General features: G+C 44.8%; 2 protein-coding genes across 5 annotated transcripts in view; both read left to right on the top strand.

Annotated features, from left to right (window-relative positions):
• Window positions 1-18,423, top strand: part of ctbp2a (C-terminal binding protein 2a) — a 55,023-nt gene that overhangs the window by 20,214 nt on the left and 16,386 nt on the right. Inside the window, exon 1 of one of the 4 annotated variants that reach the window (XM_031840254.1) lies at window positions 12,657-16,888. The exons of the other annotated variants lie outside the window; for them this stretch is intronic. Within the exon in view, the coding sequence (XP_031696114.1) occupies window positions 16,867-16,888 (22 nt within the window). The 5' untranslated portion in view covers window positions 12,657-16,866. Of the gene's footprint in view, window positions 1-12,656; window positions 16,889-18,423 lie in introns of those variants that run through there. 4 annotated transcript variants of the gene reach the window in all.
• On the top strand, window positions 1,012-12,569 carry LOC116378368 (putative uncharacterized protein DDB_G0291608). The gene has a single exon (XM_031840235.1). It carries the CDS (start codon window positions 5,672-5,674, stop codon window positions 7,946-7,948), a length of 2,277 nt encoding a protein of 758 aa, XP_031696095.1. The 5' UTR covers window positions 1,012-5,671; the 3' UTR covers window positions 7,949-12,569.

Here is an 18,423-nt window from a genome sequence, read left to right as displayed (position 1 = left end):
TCCCCGAAGAAATTGTTTTAGCCGAGCTGATAAAACCCCCGGCTCTGGAAGCATCATGTCTCGTGATCACTTTTGTTAGGAGAGCACAGCCCAAACAATAACCACTTTTATTAAACATCATGGAATTATCCCCGGCTAGTTCATCTAATTATCTTTGGAGTTTTCGACTCAAAATGAATGAAGCATTTTGACGATATTACGTTGGACATTTTTCCCTATTAACAAATATAAGTATAAAATATAAACAGTCCTATGTATATATTGTTTCTGATGGGGGGCTCACCTCTGCTAAAACTATGGTAAATAGTAAATAACAGCGTTGTTTGGTTTAGATATCAGCTTTCAAAATGTATATGGTACAATTGCTCCTTCTGTTGTGGCTTTGATAAAGTGCCAAGAAGAGTGTAACTGCAATAAGGTAAATGTGGCAAACATCTGTTGTGAGCATCAGTTCCCATACTCTCTCTCTCTCTCATTCCCCACCCTTTTTCTCTCTCTCCCTCTCTCCCTCTCCGTTTCTCCTTCTGTCCGCTCCATCTGTGTACCCAGCATGCATTGGCTTGGGCAGCCGCGCGAGTCGTTGCCATTGCCGTTTAGCCAGAGCTAACTGACTGATCTGGGCAGAGACGGGATGTGAGCGGCAGTGCGACGTGAACTAGGTCGCAGTAACAGCATGTTCCTGAATGTTGATTTACAAGTTGTAAATCTGTGCTTGGACGCAAACACCACAAGGTGGGGTAGTGGAATTTGTCATGGCGAGTCCAAGTGTTTTAGTTGGCAGTTAAATAAATATGTTAATCCTTGATAATCTTGTTTTGTCATGTGCACAACAAGAGGAGATGTTTAAACAGTGAACAATAAATAATGTGGCCAGTCAAGCAAAAATACTGTAAAACTTAGTCTGTGAATTATTCATAGTCTCACATTTAAGGGACCTGCGAGAGACGACAATCAGGGAGGCTGTGGAGGAAAAGGGAGGGAGGGGGGGGGGGGGGGTGTCCTGATGTCATCCTCTCCTGCAAGGAGGGGGGGTTCGTATCCAGAGCTTTTTCAGCACAGATTCAGGGCTTTGCTGCATCCACCTCTTTGCTTTCGTCCCTCCCTCCCACTCGTCTCCCTACGCTCTGGCATCCAGTTCTAGCATGAAGTCATCGGAGCGCTCTCTGGGCCTGACCCCCCCTAGGGCTTGTTCCGGGCTCCACACCAAAACCCGCGACCCCTTTATAGGCTTTGTGGAGAGGCAGGGAGGGGCATGGAGAACTGGGGGGGGGAGAAAGGAGAAGAGCAGATGAAAAATGGTAGAAGGAAATTCTTATAATAATTTGCTGCAAACTGGCATGTGTGATTGTGTTATTATTATTATCATTAAAGTGTGACTCTCTTGTGCACACCTGAATGCAATGTTCTGGTACGGTTTCGCTTCTCTACTCAGTGTCTGTATTTGCCTCTGTTCGAGCTGGTATGTAGCTTTGCTGTTATTGAAAGTTGGAAATGAGTTCCTGGAAAAATCAAGTTTCAAAATGAATTCTTCAGCTACGACGCCAAGTATTTAAATGACCCGTGTCTTCCCTGGATCGGGCTGGAGATTGAATGAAAGATGGGTCGGCGACAAAGCGTTCAAAAGGAGATGGATAGATGGATCTCTACATTGTTGACATTGAGGAAATTTGGGAGAATTTTTGGGCTGTTCTTGCTGTTTATGTGGTGCATGTATACTAGGAAAATAATAAACTGTATATCAATTCAGAATGTTACTCTAACTGAGTATGTGATTGTCATTTAGATAAGTACTAGCCTCATAGCCATCAACCTCCATTTTACAGTCCATTTAGTCCCTATGGAGATGCTTTCGACAAATAATCCCACTGGAAACACATGCAAGGCAGCCATGTCGTGTCTGTTAAGTGTGCATTACAATTCATCTGACAGCGCTCTTTGCGACCGAACTGGCATTGTAATCCCATTTCCAGTTCGTGCCTCCTGCCCCACGCGCATGCATAAATCAATGTGTGTTTAACATTCAAATAATGCCTTGAGTATACGTGACGTGTCACACTGTAGGAGACAGTTGTTTTTATTTCTGTTGCAGTGCAGCATTCACTTTGAGTTGGCATGATTATTCATGTATGCACGTCAGACCGAGGCCAAGGCTTTAGCGGCGCTTTGCGTGTGTGAATGAAAGGGACATTAACGAAGCGCTGAGGGCCGCTGTCACTGCTGCACGTCACAAGACGAGCAGAACCGGGTCAAAAAGGTGGAGTGGGGGATCCATGATCGTGCAAGCCGAGCGTGTGTGTGAGTTTGAGTCGGTGGATGGACAGCTTCTAAATGGGATTGTTGGCAAGGCATGCAAACATTTGACATAGTTAAAACATGCACCCAGGAGCGCACACGTAAAGTGATCGACGTCCCGTTCCCCTGCTGGCTCGGCTGTGATGTTAATGTGGAGGCAGGGACTGAGAGGGTTGAGTGACATTGAGTTGCGGAGTGTTTATTAAACAATGGCAAGCGTCTTGTGTGAAAGGTTAGCCACAGATCTCACTGTTGTACATCATGTTTGTCTTGTTACTTGCTGCTCAATGCAATTTTCTCCAACACTGAGATTCAAAAGCAAAAGTAGTACACTACACCAGGCTAGAGTAGAGTTTTCTGAAATCTATTAGCTGTTGAAAGAGCCCTGAGCTACCAAATTGCATCTTCACTCGAGGTTCATTTACTCCATCTAAAAAGTTTTACTCACATTTTTCACCAGTCAAGTCTTATTCAATGTAAGGTCTTCATAAGCTTCTGCTGCGGTGGTATTATATTTGTTCTAAAATCCCCGGCTTAATTCCTAAATCCCTCTGTTACAGTGAATCTGGCGTTGTGTGCACAGTCTGGCATGTATGGCAAATGGAGGAACATTAGAATTTGAAAGTCAAACATTGTTTAGTTTGAGGCAAACAGAACTCTGTGATTTACATTTTCTGTCAGGATTAGACCGGCAAACCCTGAGTACACACTCTGCTCCTGTCGCTCTGTTTGAGGTTGAGTTTGGGGGGGGGAAGATGAGAGATGAGTGATGAGTGCAGCACACTGAAAGCTACAGTCTCTTGAGAGCCGGGCTAGAAGAAGTAATGAGTGGAGTGGATGAGGTTGGGGAAGCCAAGGGATCACAAATACTCTATAGCATGTTGCCCTTGACATGGATGTGTGTCTATGTGTTTGCATATATTGGCTCTGAACATTTTCTTCCTAAATCTAAGCAGCTATAGTTTCAAGTCTCAAGGCTAAAAGAGATTGCCAACCTTGCAATGATATGAGCTTTTCAATTAAAACTGATATACATGAAGTTTGGCTTTTCCAAAGGATTTTGACAAGGAAATTAGTTTCTATATTGCAGATGATTCAAATAAAAAACAGGATAGACTGTGTGCCTTTAGGTGACAGGTGACACCCATACTTGAAATGGCTGTAAAATGTGACTGACTTTATAATAGCTTTATTCTGATGAATGTAAATGGGTTTTCTTTCCAACTCTCCGCTTAATTCATCTTTACAATCGGTTTTTGATCTCTGTGAGAGCTCTTGCCTCCTCACCTTCCCATTTTAATTACCTTTTAACATCAAGCTGACAAATGTTCCTTTCACCTTACCAAAAGAAAAAAAAAAAAGTTGTCAGTCAACTGTTTGCAACAGATTTTGGAGCCCCTGTCATCAGCTTTCTCCCGTCATCTTCTGAAAGTAGCAGAATACTCCGCTCCGCGTCTGATCTCTTCCTACTTTAATTTCATAACTCTGATTAAACAAGATATAGATGTCGACAACCGACATGCCTGCACAGTTTCCACAGGCACTAAGATATTCAGGAACTTTTCTCAATATGCTGAGACAGTAATTAAAAAGACTTCCTTCACAGTCTAAAATATGTATTACTAATCCGCCTCGCTCTGAGATTAGATTTGGATGGAAACGGACACTTCCTCACCTTACATCTGTTTTCATGCATTAATAAACTGGGATCCTCTGCACAAGGAATCAGGTTTCAGCCACAGTGACATGAAGTGAGACATGCAGGCAGCTAGGTAAGCAGGAACACCTTCAGCGTCCTATGTTGAACATCACCTTGGTTAAACAAAATGATGAATCATCATGTTTGCTTATGGCCAAACATAATATAAAATGCTGCAGCATAGTGCAAAGAGCTTCTTCCACGAGACAATTTCATACTTGAATGAAGTACAATTAACTTGTGTTGTGTTGCAGCTCAAAAAGTATGTTTGTAAGGCAAAGGTTGTAGGTGCTTTGGATTAAATGCTGTTAGAAAACCTCCCCCTGCTTCCACACACACACACACACACACACACACACCACACACTCCCCTAGGGTTTTACTTTTCTCTGCAAAGGGCCAAATCCAGATTACAGAGCTTTTCTAAGTGGAGGAGATCAGAGTAGCTTTAGGAAAGATGGGGGAAGGTGCAGTAAGACAGTAAGATGCATATGGTTAGAAATCATGTAATGGCCAAATAAAACTATTTGGATTCTGCACATGGCCTTCATTTAACACTTTGTACTCTACATGACAGATGGTAATATTGAGGATGGTAATATTGCTTGAAATGACAATCATTGTGAGGGCAAATAAGACAAACATTTTAGGTAGATTTGGTTATGCATTCTGCAGTCTGAATGTCCTTCAGTTAACATACAAACAGCAGGTCTGTGGTGATCTCATATTTAGCAGAGTGGGGCAGTGACTGTGTGCGCCACAAAGGCATCAAGGACATTTCAGAGTTGGGCAGCAGTTGCGTGGTGGCTCTACTGCAAGCATGGGGCCTGGAGGATTAGTGTCCAATCAGAGTGGATTTGATGTTTACTGACAGCACATGGGACTTAGCTGAGAGAACTGTATTTCATTTGTATTCAATGAAGCCGGCACCCTGTCTGGCCTCCCCTCCCCGCGCTGAGAATCTAGATACTGAAACCTGTTGACGACAGTGCATCATCAACAGCTTCAGGTAGGTGACTCTTCAAGACGGGGTAAGGGTTTTGAGGGTGGACTCTTAATCATTGCCATCATCATCATATCATCATCATCACCAGATACGCTTTTATCTGGTTCACATGACGTCACAGTGGGAAGTGGAATTAAACGGGATTTATTCAGTTGTAATCCCTCATAGCAAAACGTCCCGGAGAAGTGAGAGATAAACCCTACTGGATTAGTACAAGCCCCTGCCCATCCCAACCTATAACCCAACCTATCCACTCCTTTCATTTTTTTGTCTTTTTTTAATCAGCGTTTGGTGGCCATCTCAAGCATGCAGCCTGCTACCATGTCTTTCATGGAGTAGCTGTGCTACCTTTGCATTGTGCTGTGTCTGTGTGGTTTTGTGTAATGTGTTTGTGTGTGGTGTCCTCTTTCCTCACGCGCAACAAGGCAGCATGACCAGTGATTAATTATTCAAGGACGGACAGCCAAAGGGGGAGTCACCTGATAGCGCGGACTTACAATATTACAACCCGATATCAGGTGAAACGGTAGACACAGCTTCATTTTTTGGTGCTACTGTACAAGAAGACTTGAAAGACAACTCTCACAAACAGGTAGAAGCGGAACATTTTCTTCTGTTTTGTGCCTTTTTACTTTTCCTCCGTAATCTTTTTCTCTACATTTTCCTTTTTTGCCAATGCTTGTCCCTAACAAACAGTTGAGTCTTGGTCGCTCCCACAGTTGGGACACATTAGGGGGGAATGAGGGTCAGTGGGACAGGACTGAGAGTGTCTACGAGCAGCAGGCAAGAGTAGCCGGCCGGCGGAACTCTCTGTCATACGGAGAGGGAGGAGGGTGGTACGAACCTCCACCAGGAGTGCATCCCCCTGACCTGGATTTGAAACGCAACCCGTATTCCTGCCAAGACTCTCTGTACGGACAGGTTTACGCAGAGCGACAGGACCCACGGGGGCTGAGGAAGGGCTCTGTTCCTGATCTAAACAATTACGAACGAGCGCCCATGGCTCATCGAGGATCCATTTCGCATCAGGATTACTATTCCCATGACCCGGCCATGACTCCTCGGCCACCCGAGGGCTTTTACCAGCCTCCGCCACCTCACCCGCACCCACTCAGTAGGTCTGGCTCTCATTTTGGGATGGCACCTGGGGCTCGTGCTGTGTGGGATCAAGGTCAGGGAGGAAGAGCAGGACCGCAAGCCCCTACATCACCTCTCCCTCCTCCCCCTCCCCCTCCAACCGCACATGAGATGACTAGGAGTTATACTGCTGGAACTGCTGCCAAAATGACGTCGGATGGCCAACAGCGCATACCCTCTCGGGAGCCATCTCCTACACACTATGGTATGGAGCATGCATCTCCTCGGTATGCCAGTGAGCCTCCACCTATGACCGGTCAAACGGTCTATACTGATATTAATGGTCGTCCGTTGGATCCCCAGCAGCAGGGTGCCACCTGTCTAGTAGTAGATCCTTCCAGTCAAGGTATGATTATGAGGCAAGAGACCGCCTCACCCTTCTCCATCCAACAGCAGCAACAACAACAAATACAACAGCAACAACTTCAACAGCAACAGATACAACAGCAGCAGTTACAGCAACTTCAGCAACAACAAATACAGCAGCAACAACTTCAACAGCAACAATTACAACAGCAACAGCTTCAACAACAGCAGTTACAGCAACAGCAACTTCAGCAAGAACAGTTGCAGCAGCATCTGCAACAGCCCCTGCCACCTCCACCTACAATGCCTTCCTCCGACCCTAACCTTTCTATGATGGCTCCACCTGCCACAGTGCAGACCGCAGCAGTTGCTCCAATTGCACCTGCCCTTGCGCAGGTGGCCCAAACTTCAGTCCCTCCTCCACCAGTCACTCCACTTCCTGCTCCTTTTCCTCCACTTCCCCCCATTGCCCCACAGACGCTTTTGCCTTTGGACCCCAAGAAGACAGTTGACCCTGAGTTCCTTGCCCTGCTGCGAAATGAGGGCCTCTCCGAGAGCACCATCTCCTCACTTATCCACCAGGGATTTGACTCCACTAGCATGCTGGCTGTTATGGAGGAGAATGATGTCCGCACCGTCGCCCCCAACCTCGGCCAGGCTCGTGTACTGTCTCGCTTGGTCCACAACTTTAAGCGGTCCACTGAGGCTCCGCCAGCCCCCTCCCAACCTCAGACACCCATGAGAGGCCGCTCCAATAGCTTTAGCCATCGCTCAGACATCTACCACCACCAGCAGCAGCATCATCCAACGCACCCCTCACAGGCTTTAACCTTGGATGCCCAAATGATGCACCCACAGACCCCTGGGGGCATGCAGACCATCTCCCCAAGGATGGGAGATGTAATGGGTAGGAGGCCCAATAGTGCCCCATCTCAGCACCTCATGGAAGCCTCTGGAGGCTACCCAGGTCAACCACCTCGCTCCCCGGGGTCATACACTGGAGCACTTATGCCTGTTCAATCAAGACCCATGTCAGCCTATGCTTCTGGGGGGGTGCCCATGCATGGTATGCAGATGATGCCACAGCAAATGACTGGGTCAATGCCTTCCATACAAGGGTCTATGCACTCCATTTCAGGTATGCCACAGCAGATGCCTGTGTCCTTGCCAGCTTTAACACAGCCACCACAACAGGTCCCTAAAGCGTACTCTACCAATTACACAGTGCCTATGGAGCTGATGAAGAGGGACAGGAACGTACTGCCATTGTCACCCATGCACAGCCCTCACCCCAGTCCTCAGATGATGCGTAAGGGTGGGGGAAATGCACAGGACAATGCTCTCGTCATTATGGGACCCCCAGGCCAAAGTACCCTGGCTGTTAACCAGAAACTAAGTCGACGCACGGGTCCACCAGTCATCGTGTCCACTATGGCGTCACCAGATACAAGTAAATCCTTTTTTTCTCCTTTCATCCTCATCATGTTTTCTTTTCCGATTAATTGTTAAATTTCGTCGCACTTTCTTATCGCTGTTTCACATATTTTAAATAGATAAGAAAATTGATTTGTGCTTGAGCTCTTCATTTTTGCCATGCTTTATATAAGACTCCTTTCTCAAATCCTCTCATTGCTTTGAATAGCTCCACGAAGCGCTGCTGCTGCATTGTTAAGAATCATATCATGCCTTCACAATTTGGTTAACATTTCTAAGGGCCATTCAGTATATAAGGGTATGCATCCCAATGCACATTCAGCAACAACTTGAGCATTGGGTTGCAGTCTTTGCTTTTAGAGAATAAGAGGGCACCAGAAATGTATTGTCACCCTTCATTGTGATGAATCGTTGGTGTGCATACCATCTCTGTCAAATTAGTGGGGTTTTTTGTGGGTTTTTTGGTATACTGGTTTGTGAAACCATCATTCAGCTGAGGGGCTTGTGATCTATTTAGCTGAATGTGTATGCTGGTGTAATGCATGATGTGTGACCTTAAGAAAGCCCCAACACAATGAGAATATTAAGTGAGCCCTTTTTGTAAATCATTTTATCTTTTCGGTCAGTGCTGTCATTTGTTTGCTGTCCTGTGTTTGTTCTCATTACATCAACAATAGATAAATGGTGTGGCTTTCTTTCTCATCTAGTCCAGTGGAGTGAAATCTAAATTGCTTGCTGACTATCCCTTTTCTAAAGCTGTTGTCAGGATTATGATTAATACCGTAAAAGAATAACTTTTACTGAGACATTCTGGCAATCCATTCCCTGTCCTAATTTTGGTTTCTACATTTGCCACGATCCTAAAACGATACTTACATCCGGCTGTCTTGTCTGCTTATCTCTGTGAGAGCCAGATTTGTCAGACTTCCATATACTTTGTGTCAAGTCCTTTATTATTTCAGTAATCTCATGTGGTTCTTTTGTCAGAATGGCATATCGCCCCATCAAATACAACACAAAACAGCCTTGATGAGGCGCAGTATGGAGGGTTTGGGAGGAACAGCTGTCAGCACCCTTTCTGATACCTTTTTAAATTTTAACAACTGCACACTGACTTCACGTTACAGTCTGTCAATCGCTGCATTCATGTGTGAACAGTTCACATTAAGACTTCTATCATCAGAAAAGTCAGATATAGTGTGCAGTAGGGTTGACTGTGTCCTGGCGTTTGTGTGTGTGTGTGTGCGTGTGTGAACAATGTGTGTGTCTGAATTTGGCACAGTCTCCTTGCAAAGATATTTTCTCTTGGTGAACAATTGGAGCAAAATCAAAAGCTCAGGCCACTTTTTAAATCATTTAATCTGCCTCAACTATACAGTATTCATAGTGTTGCAGGATTAGTTGTATGTAGCTCTTTAGCTGTGGTACCTTTGTAACTGCAGCTGTTTTTGATGAAGACCTGTCTGCTCTTCACAGCCCCCTAGCTCTTGTTGTTGTACGCATGGTTGTTTTATTGCATTATGATAATAAGGTGGGTGCATCAGAGTAGCCTGGAAAGTCTATACAGCCAATCAGGATTCACAGCCGTCCATCAGTCCTGCTGCTGTCACTGTGGACTACTGACCTGACTGTTGAGTTAAAGGCAAACTTTTCATTATGTAGTTGTTTTTTCCAGCTGTTTTTTTTTTGTCCCAAATTCATGTTTTGAATCCAGTCTGAAATTAAATTAATTCAGTCATTGAATGAATCCTTATTGTATAATCACCTGAATCATTTACCCATATCAGATTAAAGCTTTAATTCCGCATAACAAAATTATCTTCTTTTCACTCCCAAGGCCTGATAAAAGTATATTTCAGACATTTTGGGCAATAAGGACTGATTTCTCCATCAACACCTGCTCACCAGAGGCTGACTAGCCGCATCACTGGACAGATAAAATCGAATTACAGTGCCGATGGCCGATGTGTGATTGTGTGTAATTTTCTCTGTGCAGGTTGTAATGAGAAGAGAGGAGGGGGGTTTAATCCTTCAGATCCTCCATTTCCACTGCTGCACTAATCCACAGATATTCTCATTTTGTTCAGACCAGCTTCCTGTCTTTCTGCTGGACTCTGTGAACTACCTCACATTGCCAGTAGGTTGAAATGGAATAAAATAGGGGTCCGAGGCAGACTGGGAACACACGATTGCTCTCTCTTGCCTCTATGATATTTTGGCCCTAAGAAGAGCAGATATTAAAAGACTCCCTATGGCTTGACTGTGCAAACAGACTGCCGCTCCGAGCTCAGGAGGACACATGCTTTTGAAAGGATGTCTTCAAGTCTGCCACATACACATGCATCGCAATGTTGGTACACACACACACAGTCAGCAGAGTAGACCTCATTTGCATGTGGCTGACATTTGTTGCTTTAGTAATTTCATCTGTTAATGGACACAGCCGCAAAGCTGCTCTGAAAGCATATCCCTAAATTGTATGTTGCTAGGCAACGTGTTTTTTTTTTTTTTTGTGGTAATCGTAGGCAGATTTGCCTCTCTAGTGAAAAGGTCGGTCCATTGTCAGAAGACACCGCAAATGTACATGTTACTTCCTTTTTAACAAAATGTCTGGTTAAGCTAATGCATCAGGAAAAAAGTATTAATTAATCATATCCATCCTTTGTGTGGGTGATAAATGCAAAATAAAAGCATTTTCTTGCATATTTTTAAAGGAATTATACATTTTAGACCCGACAAAATACTATTTAGCCTTTCGGTTTAAATAAATTATTGAAATTTATAACATTATATTGCAGCAATAACACATTTTGCATTCCTTAAAATCCAATTTGTTATGAGCGCCTGATATTGTGAAAGCGTCAGACAATTAATTAGTTACGGCAGTGAGTTTGCACCCACAACCAAAAAGAATGTCTCTCTGAACTAACAGCCCTTGTGTAAATACAGATGGCATGCCCCCGCCCTCCTCGGTATATGATGCTTTGTGGAATACCCTTGAGCAAGACCCCGCCTTTATATGACTAACTAGGCCTCCCCATCCCCCACCCCGGCATAATCACCATATATGATACTGTGGGACTTCCACTCTTTCACCTCCACCCTGCGGAGTGTGTTGGCTTCCTTCCGTGGACTCTGGCTAGGCGACCGGATGCCGGCTCAGGTCAGTTCTGATCCGCATGACACAGTAGCCGCTATTCTTACTCCTTACTCAGGCCTAGCGTGATGATGGGCGTGGGGGGGGGGAAGGGTTGTGGCGTATTAGTTTTGGAGATGGCAGATTATGTATTAACTGGGTCCAGCTCAGAGCTTCCGGCAGTTGTTACAGAGAGAGAGAGAGAGAGAGAGAGAGAGAGAGAGAGAGAGAGAGAGACCAGCTGCTGATAGATGATGATGATTGCTTGCATGGTGGGGGAGGGGAAACAGGGCGTTGACAGCTGTCAGTCAACCTTGGACTCTCAATGGAGATGAGGCTAGATGTCAGTGTTGCTTTTAGACTTTGAGGGTCAAACTTTGGCCTTAATCTGGGCTGACAGTCAAAGGTTGCTTTCGTTACGCTGCTGGTCACTCTGGCATAGTTTCACCAGTGCTGCAACCTTTAGTAATGCTTTAGTAATGCAGCCAGTGGATTAAATTGGGGTGTTTTGCGGGCAACAATGGATTGACAAAGACATTATCGTAATTGTGCCTTTTGAAAATGTAAAGCCTCTTCTGTTTAAATCTGTAGAAAGTCAAATTAAAAAGGTAAGTCAAAGTACTGTTGACTTGGTGTGGATACAATAATAAGTGCCTGGCAGTTGGAGTACTTCCAAGGCTTGGATGTGTAAAATCTTTTGGTTGAATCTTTTCTACAAAAGATGAGCAAACGTGTAAGAATATATCTGGTTTAATAAAAAAAACAAAGTTACAAGCTTGGGTCCATAGAAAGGTAGAGGAGAGAACTCATTTTGGAAACATAATCAAGTAATTATCTCATTCTGGGTCAGATTTGTATGAATTGATTGACTACGGTGCAGTATTTTGTTCCCAATTGCAATAGCAGCAGAGGCTTATGGGTGCCGTAGTATTTGGAGCCAAACCAAATTTGCAAAGTTTAGATAATTAAAGCTGATGGCCATGTCTTTTAATCATCAAGGATACTGCTGTGTTTCTATGTTGAGGGACATTGGGGACATCCTATCCTCCCACATCACAAACTCTAAACAGCCCGTGTGTGTTCTTTGTATTTGTGTCTGTGTGCAAGCTGCTGTTGGCAGGTGTGGCGTCTGTTGTGGCACAATGCAGAGTTCCTCTCACCTCCAGATGTTTCACTTAATATCAAGCAGTGATTTTCTTTCCCCTCAAGACTGAACAACGTCTGTGGTCACATTCACAGCATTTGCTTTATACAAATCCTAAGTACTCATTTTCTTTGTATAAATTGATCCCAGTTTCTCTTTGTCTCCTCTCCCTTTGTAAATTAATCTTTGTAGGAAAGGATTTTTCTCTGACTCTCTCCTAACTCAAGAGAGTAGAGATGTGGGGGGGGGGGGTTGAGGTAATGGGAGAAATATGTCTCTAAACAAACGTCATACCCAGCTCAGCACATTCATCCATTGCTGTGGTTGTGGGTTACAGAGCTCGTCTGCAGGAAAATTAGGGAAACGAGGGAAGTGGGAGGATGGGTGGTGATTGAACCCAACCAAAAACAGCAGAACAGAGGAGAAGATAGCGCCAGAAAGACCCAGGAATGGAGTTAAATGCACAGAGGGCTGCTTTAGATTGAATATTGAAGTATTGACTGCGTTAGAGGCAGTGATAGAGTCTTAGAAATCGGTGGAGGAGTGTAAAACGGGAGATTACATGAATGGAAACTTTTGGAGCAAGTGAAGGAGGGAAGGATAGCAGGAGGACAACCTAAAGTTTTTATTTGTTTTATTTTTATTATGAGGAAAAAGAACGCTTTGTAAACCTGAACCGTCATTGTTACATTTTTCCACAATTCCCTCTGAGAGTGAATGACGTCTGTCAGCCAGGCACGTCTGTGTCTATTTGTTTGTGGATGTAGTTGTGTGTACAAAGTACAGATATTAGTCTGTACTGGTGCCATCAGCACAAACTGGACCTTGAAAGGTAAAATCTGACCATGGAGGCGAAAAGGCTCTTTCTGGCAAGTTTGCTGCATCCTTTCAGCGAGACTTGAAGTGATTAACTGGAGGTTGTAGAAGCAGCGGTGGAGGAAGGACAAATACAAGAGGTCACATGCTCAAAACATTTGTAGCTCAAAAAAAAAAAGAGGAGAATAAAAGCTGTGAAATGAGAACCGTAAAGACCCTGACTCCTACTCTCCTCAGTCCTGCTACCTCCCCTCCTACCTCTCCTTTCCTTTCATCCTCTTGCTTCCTTTCCTATCCTATCATCTCATATTCTCTCCTTTCGTCTCCTTTCCTCGTCTCCTCTCAATGCCGACCGGGGAGTCACCCTGAATTATTCATTTTGAGAAAATGAAATCTTCACGGGTGTTAAATCAGAGTGAATAGACAAAGATGACCATGTTCTTTGTATGCACTGTGTGTGTGTGTGTGTGCGTGTGTGTGTGTGTGTGTGTGCGTGTGCGTGTGCACGTGTGTGTGTGTGTGTATGTGTGTGTGACAAGGCGTTGCAGAACTTGACACTTTGCTTGGCTGTGTTTTAACAAAAGCGAGGGGGGGGGGGATATGTTTAGAGGTGCAGATGAATCTCATTTGCACCGAAGGAAAATATGAAACATTTCTCAGTCGGCATGTCAGTCGTGTTCAGGATCACACAGGGCTGTAAATGGGATTGTGTTTCACTGTGTTTTTAGTCTCACACAGGGCAGATTATTTGTGTGTGTCTGTAAGTGTGTGAGCAGCCGTCACTCCATATTTCATCCTTAATATATATAATGTTCTTTTCTGATATTTGGCCAAAACAACACATTTGAGGAAGCTAAACTTAAAGCAACCAGGTGCTGGATGACTCAGTATCTCTGTGCATTTGTGCATGTCTGCATATTTGTCCATGGATCACTGTTTCATTTTTCATGGATGCCTGTTCACACTCTATTTGACTAAGCCTACAGCACACATGAAAGGTGTAATAAGCAACGCCTTCCAACATTCATCCCCTCAACACACACACGCACACACACACACACATCCTCTTTTACATCTCTTTCTCTCTCTAATCAGGCCAGTTGGCTCAAGTCACAGAGAAAGAGAAAGGTGGAGGAGAGGGATGGTGTTGGAGAGGTGGAGCGATGCACAGACGGGGTATGAATGGGAGAACAAGAATCTATGTGCTGCAATCGCCTCCCTGAAAAAACAAAGTACACAAAAAAGCCTCAACATCTGTTGTCCACCTGCAGCTGTGCCATCTATCTCTCTCCTCTCGCCCGCATTCGTGTTTCAATCATTTGGCAACAGCACATCATGTAGATCAGAAGAGGCAGATGGGATGGTGGATTTTCGAGGTCATATTTTACCCTAGACCTCTTCTCCCTCCAGCGCTCTCTTTTTCATGAATGAGGCTTTTTTTTACTCCGGGCCCTGTTTGTGATCTCTGATTATACGTTGTAACAAAACCTCCTCAATGGAACCCTTTAAACTCACTACACTCCTGTTGAACTCACGATCAATACACGCGGTACACTACAGTAAACACAGTGTGCACAATACAGCAGGATACTGCAGGTGTAGTTTGTTGATTTTGTCACTTTTCTTACAGTTTCTTACAGTAACACATTCATTTGTTCACTCAGTCATCAGAGGTCTGCAACTAACACTTATTTTATGAAAAACATTTGCATAATCGTAGATTTGGGATTTTTTTAGTGAGCTAATTTTTCATTAGGTAATCAAACCTTTTTATAGGAAAAATCATATCAAATCAAATTTACATTTGTATAAGTCATAAATGCTTTGATGGGATCTTCAAATTCGAATTAAGAAAGAAAGCGATAAAACAATGCGGCCTGTAAAACAGTTATGCACTGTAATGTCTCACTTATAGTATCTGACAATACTGCTGCTGACATATCTGTCATGCACTAATACCAAAGGTTTTACCGCCGCAACTATCATTTTCTAATTAATTGATAAATTGTTCGCTCTATAATATCTGACAATTGTAGAAAATGTCCATCATACTGTAATATCCTGAGGTGACGTATTCAAATAGCGTTTATGCATTACAAGGAAAATAAGTGAATCTGTACTTTTTGAAAAGCTTGAACAATCAAAATGTTTGCCTTTGACTATCAACACGGTTGCACTTCTGAACTGTAACGAATGCCAGATTTCAGAATGCATGCTCTCCCTCCACAAAAGCAGTGTTGTGTCTGTGTACGACGACCCGGAAGCCCTTCTTAACCTTCATTATCAAAATCCTTTTCAAAGTGTCCGTCAGAGACAAAGTCTCACACCATGCGTAGTAGTAAACCTGCTGTTACTGCTTGGGTTTAGATCCCAGGATCAATTAGACTCCTGGGAGGATTTTCCTAAGTGTTACCATAAGTTCACGAGTAGGACTCCTTTGTGCTTGTGTCTGCAAGTACACACACAACCACCACTCTGAGACACACACTGCTTTTCTTAATCCCCCAGAGAGCTCAGTAGCAGGTGTGCAGAGAGTTGTTATTGTTACATATGAGGATTCATTTTGTAACTGCAGGGTTTTCTATTTCAAAGGACTGAACCCCAGATGTTTGTGCTACAGTAAAACATTTAACCTGTCTTTGCATGCCATTCTTCCAGTCTGGTTGCATGCACGTGTGAGTGCACACCTCAGCTTTCAAGCATGAAGTATTGACGTGAACGCTGGTGTTGGAGCCTTGAAGTGACGCACTTAATGGCTCGTTGGAAGGCAAAACCAATCAACTCCTGTTAAAGAGCGAGGATGAAAATTGCAGACTGAGATCGCGAAGGAGAGTTTGTGAGCAAGACGGAGTGAGACTGAGAAGAAAGGGGGGGGGGCTGGCACTCTTAAAGGACCGTGAAGGCCGGATCACAAATAATAAAACAGAAAGGGAGGGAGGGAGGGAGGGAAAAAAAAGAAGGAAAATATGTTGAGCGAAGGGGAAGGTCGGAGAGAATGGAAGAGGGAGTCGAACGTGTGCCAGGAGCGCTGCACCTCTCACTGTGACTGGTGCTCTTCAAGGATTTTTTGCTCCCTCTCTTTGGTCTTTCTTATTTACCTCCCTCTTTTATTTTCTTCTGCATAGCTGTGGCACCGGCTTGTTTTTTCTGTATTTTTTCGTCTTTTACCATTTTTCTCCCCCCACCCCTTCCTCTCTCTCTCTCTCTCTCACTCTCTCTCTCTCTCTCTCTCGCTCCCTCTCTCGCTCTCTCTGTCTTTCTGTGACTCGCAACAAAAGGCTGACGGAGTGAGCCTGACGTCTGAATGAATAGCCCAAACCTGCCGTGAAGGGAGAGAAGAGGGAGACAGAGCAGGGAAGAGAGGAGGCTGAGGAGAAAAGATGAGTGATCTGGCTGAAGAGGCGGAAAGAGGAGGACGCTCAGAAGTGCTGATTTCTGGCTGAAGACGAGTAGAGATCCAATTTTTTTTCCTCCCTCCCCCCCCCCTCTTTGGAGATTAAAGGAGTTGACGCTGCCGCTTTGACCGCACGGGAGGTGACTATCGTAGTCCTCGCTCTCCCGTCCTCCCCCTCACCCACTGCCCTCCTGTGCCACCTTCCATTTTTTCCTCCCCCCCACCGACCGCTCAAGAGTACCAGTCGTCTGAGAAATGGAGCTTCTGGGAGTGAGGTGACGAAGGAGGACGGATTTGGAAAGGAGCAGTGGGAGAGCAATAGCAGACAGAGAGAGAGGGAAGGAGGGAGGCTAGAGGAGGAGGTAGAGAGGAGAGAATAACCCCAGGACATACTGTGTGAGAATATACCCCCCCCCCCTTCACCCCACTTCTTCTCTTTTTTTTTGTTTTTTTGTCCCTCTCCACCACATTTCCTCTGCCATGTGCAGCTCCTGATTTGAAGAATGTGGAGACAGCATTTCCCAGGCAAGGAGCATGTTTCAAATTGTCTTGTGCATATATGTGTGTGTGTGGACATACTCATCAAGGGTAATAATAAAAAGCTGTGGTGTGTGTGTGTGTGTGTGTGTGTGTGTGTAATGACGAGAGGTGGGTGAAGAGAGAGTTGGATTTGGCTTAAAGGCTAATGAGCCTCTTATGTTTTTGCAATGAAGTGTGTCATGAAAACTGTGTGCGTGGGCATGTGTGCACGCATGAGGGCAAGCACCAATGTGAGAGTGTCAGTGTTTCCTTGGGTTTGAAACCACAGAACTCTGCACGGCAGCGAGAGGAGGTGAGATGAGATGTACCGTCATTTGAAGGGTCACAGGTCACAGCAGGATGGGCGTACGAGTGGCTCAATGTGAGTCAATAGGTGGTCCTGTGTGTTTACTGTTGCCAGCAGTAAACATAACTTTAAGGTGCATGGGGACAGAAACTCTGCTACAAATGTGTTACAGGAAAATATAGTGAATTATGCAGATTGATATGTGTTAAATGTGTTTCATACGTTTTCCTGTGTGGATGAAACGCAGCTTGAAAGCCTTATCTCCCTCTCCTCAAGTTTGTGTGTGTTTGTGTGTATACATGTTCCTAACCTGCACACACTCACTTGTGTGTGTGTGTGTGTGTGTGTGTGTGTGTGTGTGTGTGTGTGCATGGGAAGTACAGCTCAAGAGCACTGTCCGCTCTTCATCAGCACTGGCAGCTGCTTTTGTCTCAGGACCCTGGTTGTTTCCAGGCCTTACTTGCAGAGCACAAAAGATAACATTTAAAGAAGAGACGGTGATGGATGGATGCTCTCCTCTCTCACTTTGTGTTTACCACAACGCCACCTGTGATATCTTTATGTCAGCGTATGCTTCCCCCCCCCCTTTTGTTTTTCTCTCTTCCCTCCCGCGCACTTCTACATGTAATTTCTCCCCTGCCCTTTTCTCTCATCCTTTTATCTCTCCCCTCCCTCGCCCCTCTTGGCTGGGCGTTTGGGTGGTGATAAGTTTGGAGGAGGGCAGGCAGAGGGAGGACAAACAAGGTCTTTGTGTGTCCACATAGTGGAACAAGAAACAGGCCGGGGTGGCGGCGGTGTAGCCGGGCGCTGATAGGGTCCGGTGGGGGCCTGGAGGAGGCAAGTCTGCCAAAAGAAAGATTACACCTCCCTTCTTTTTCTACAGATGCCAAGGGATCGTAAACACACCAAAGAAAGTAGACACTCCCAAGAACACGGGCGCCGGTTTCTTGTTAATATGTATGCGCCGTTATGGAGTTTAACAAGCTGTTTTTATATTGTAAGTAGCATGCAGGTGGACATGCACAACCAGCACTGAGAGAACAGAAGTAGAGTAGATGCGAGCGTTGGCATCGAGAGCTGCGAATGCCCTTGAACATGTTATTTAACAAAATTCTGTGACATCCTGGCTAATGGTTATTAATGGTTATCATCAGTGGGTGTGTGTGAAGCTAAGTGCAGCCAAACACTGTGTGTGTGTGTGTGTGTGTGTGTGTGTGTGTGTGTGTGTGTGTGT

Source organism: Anarrhichthys ocellatus, unplaced genomic scaffold, assembly GCF_004355925.1.
Source record: "Anarrhichthys ocellatus isolate YVR2014 unplaced genomic scaffold, GSC_Weel_1.0 scaffold3, whole genome shotgun sequence".
NCBI lineage: Eukaryota > Metazoa > Chordata > Actinopteri > Perciformes > Anarhichadidae > Anarrhichthys > Anarrhichthys ocellatus.
The sequence above is the reverse complement of the archived record's forward strand: the minus strand, read 5'-3'. Positions and strand labels throughout refer to the sequence as shown.

Excerpts from the sequence above, each read along its gene's own strand:
- LOC116378368 (XM_031840235.1), top strand. The coding sequence starts at position 5,672 with ATGCTTGTCCCTAACAAACAGTTGAGTCTTGGTCGCTCCCACAGTTGG.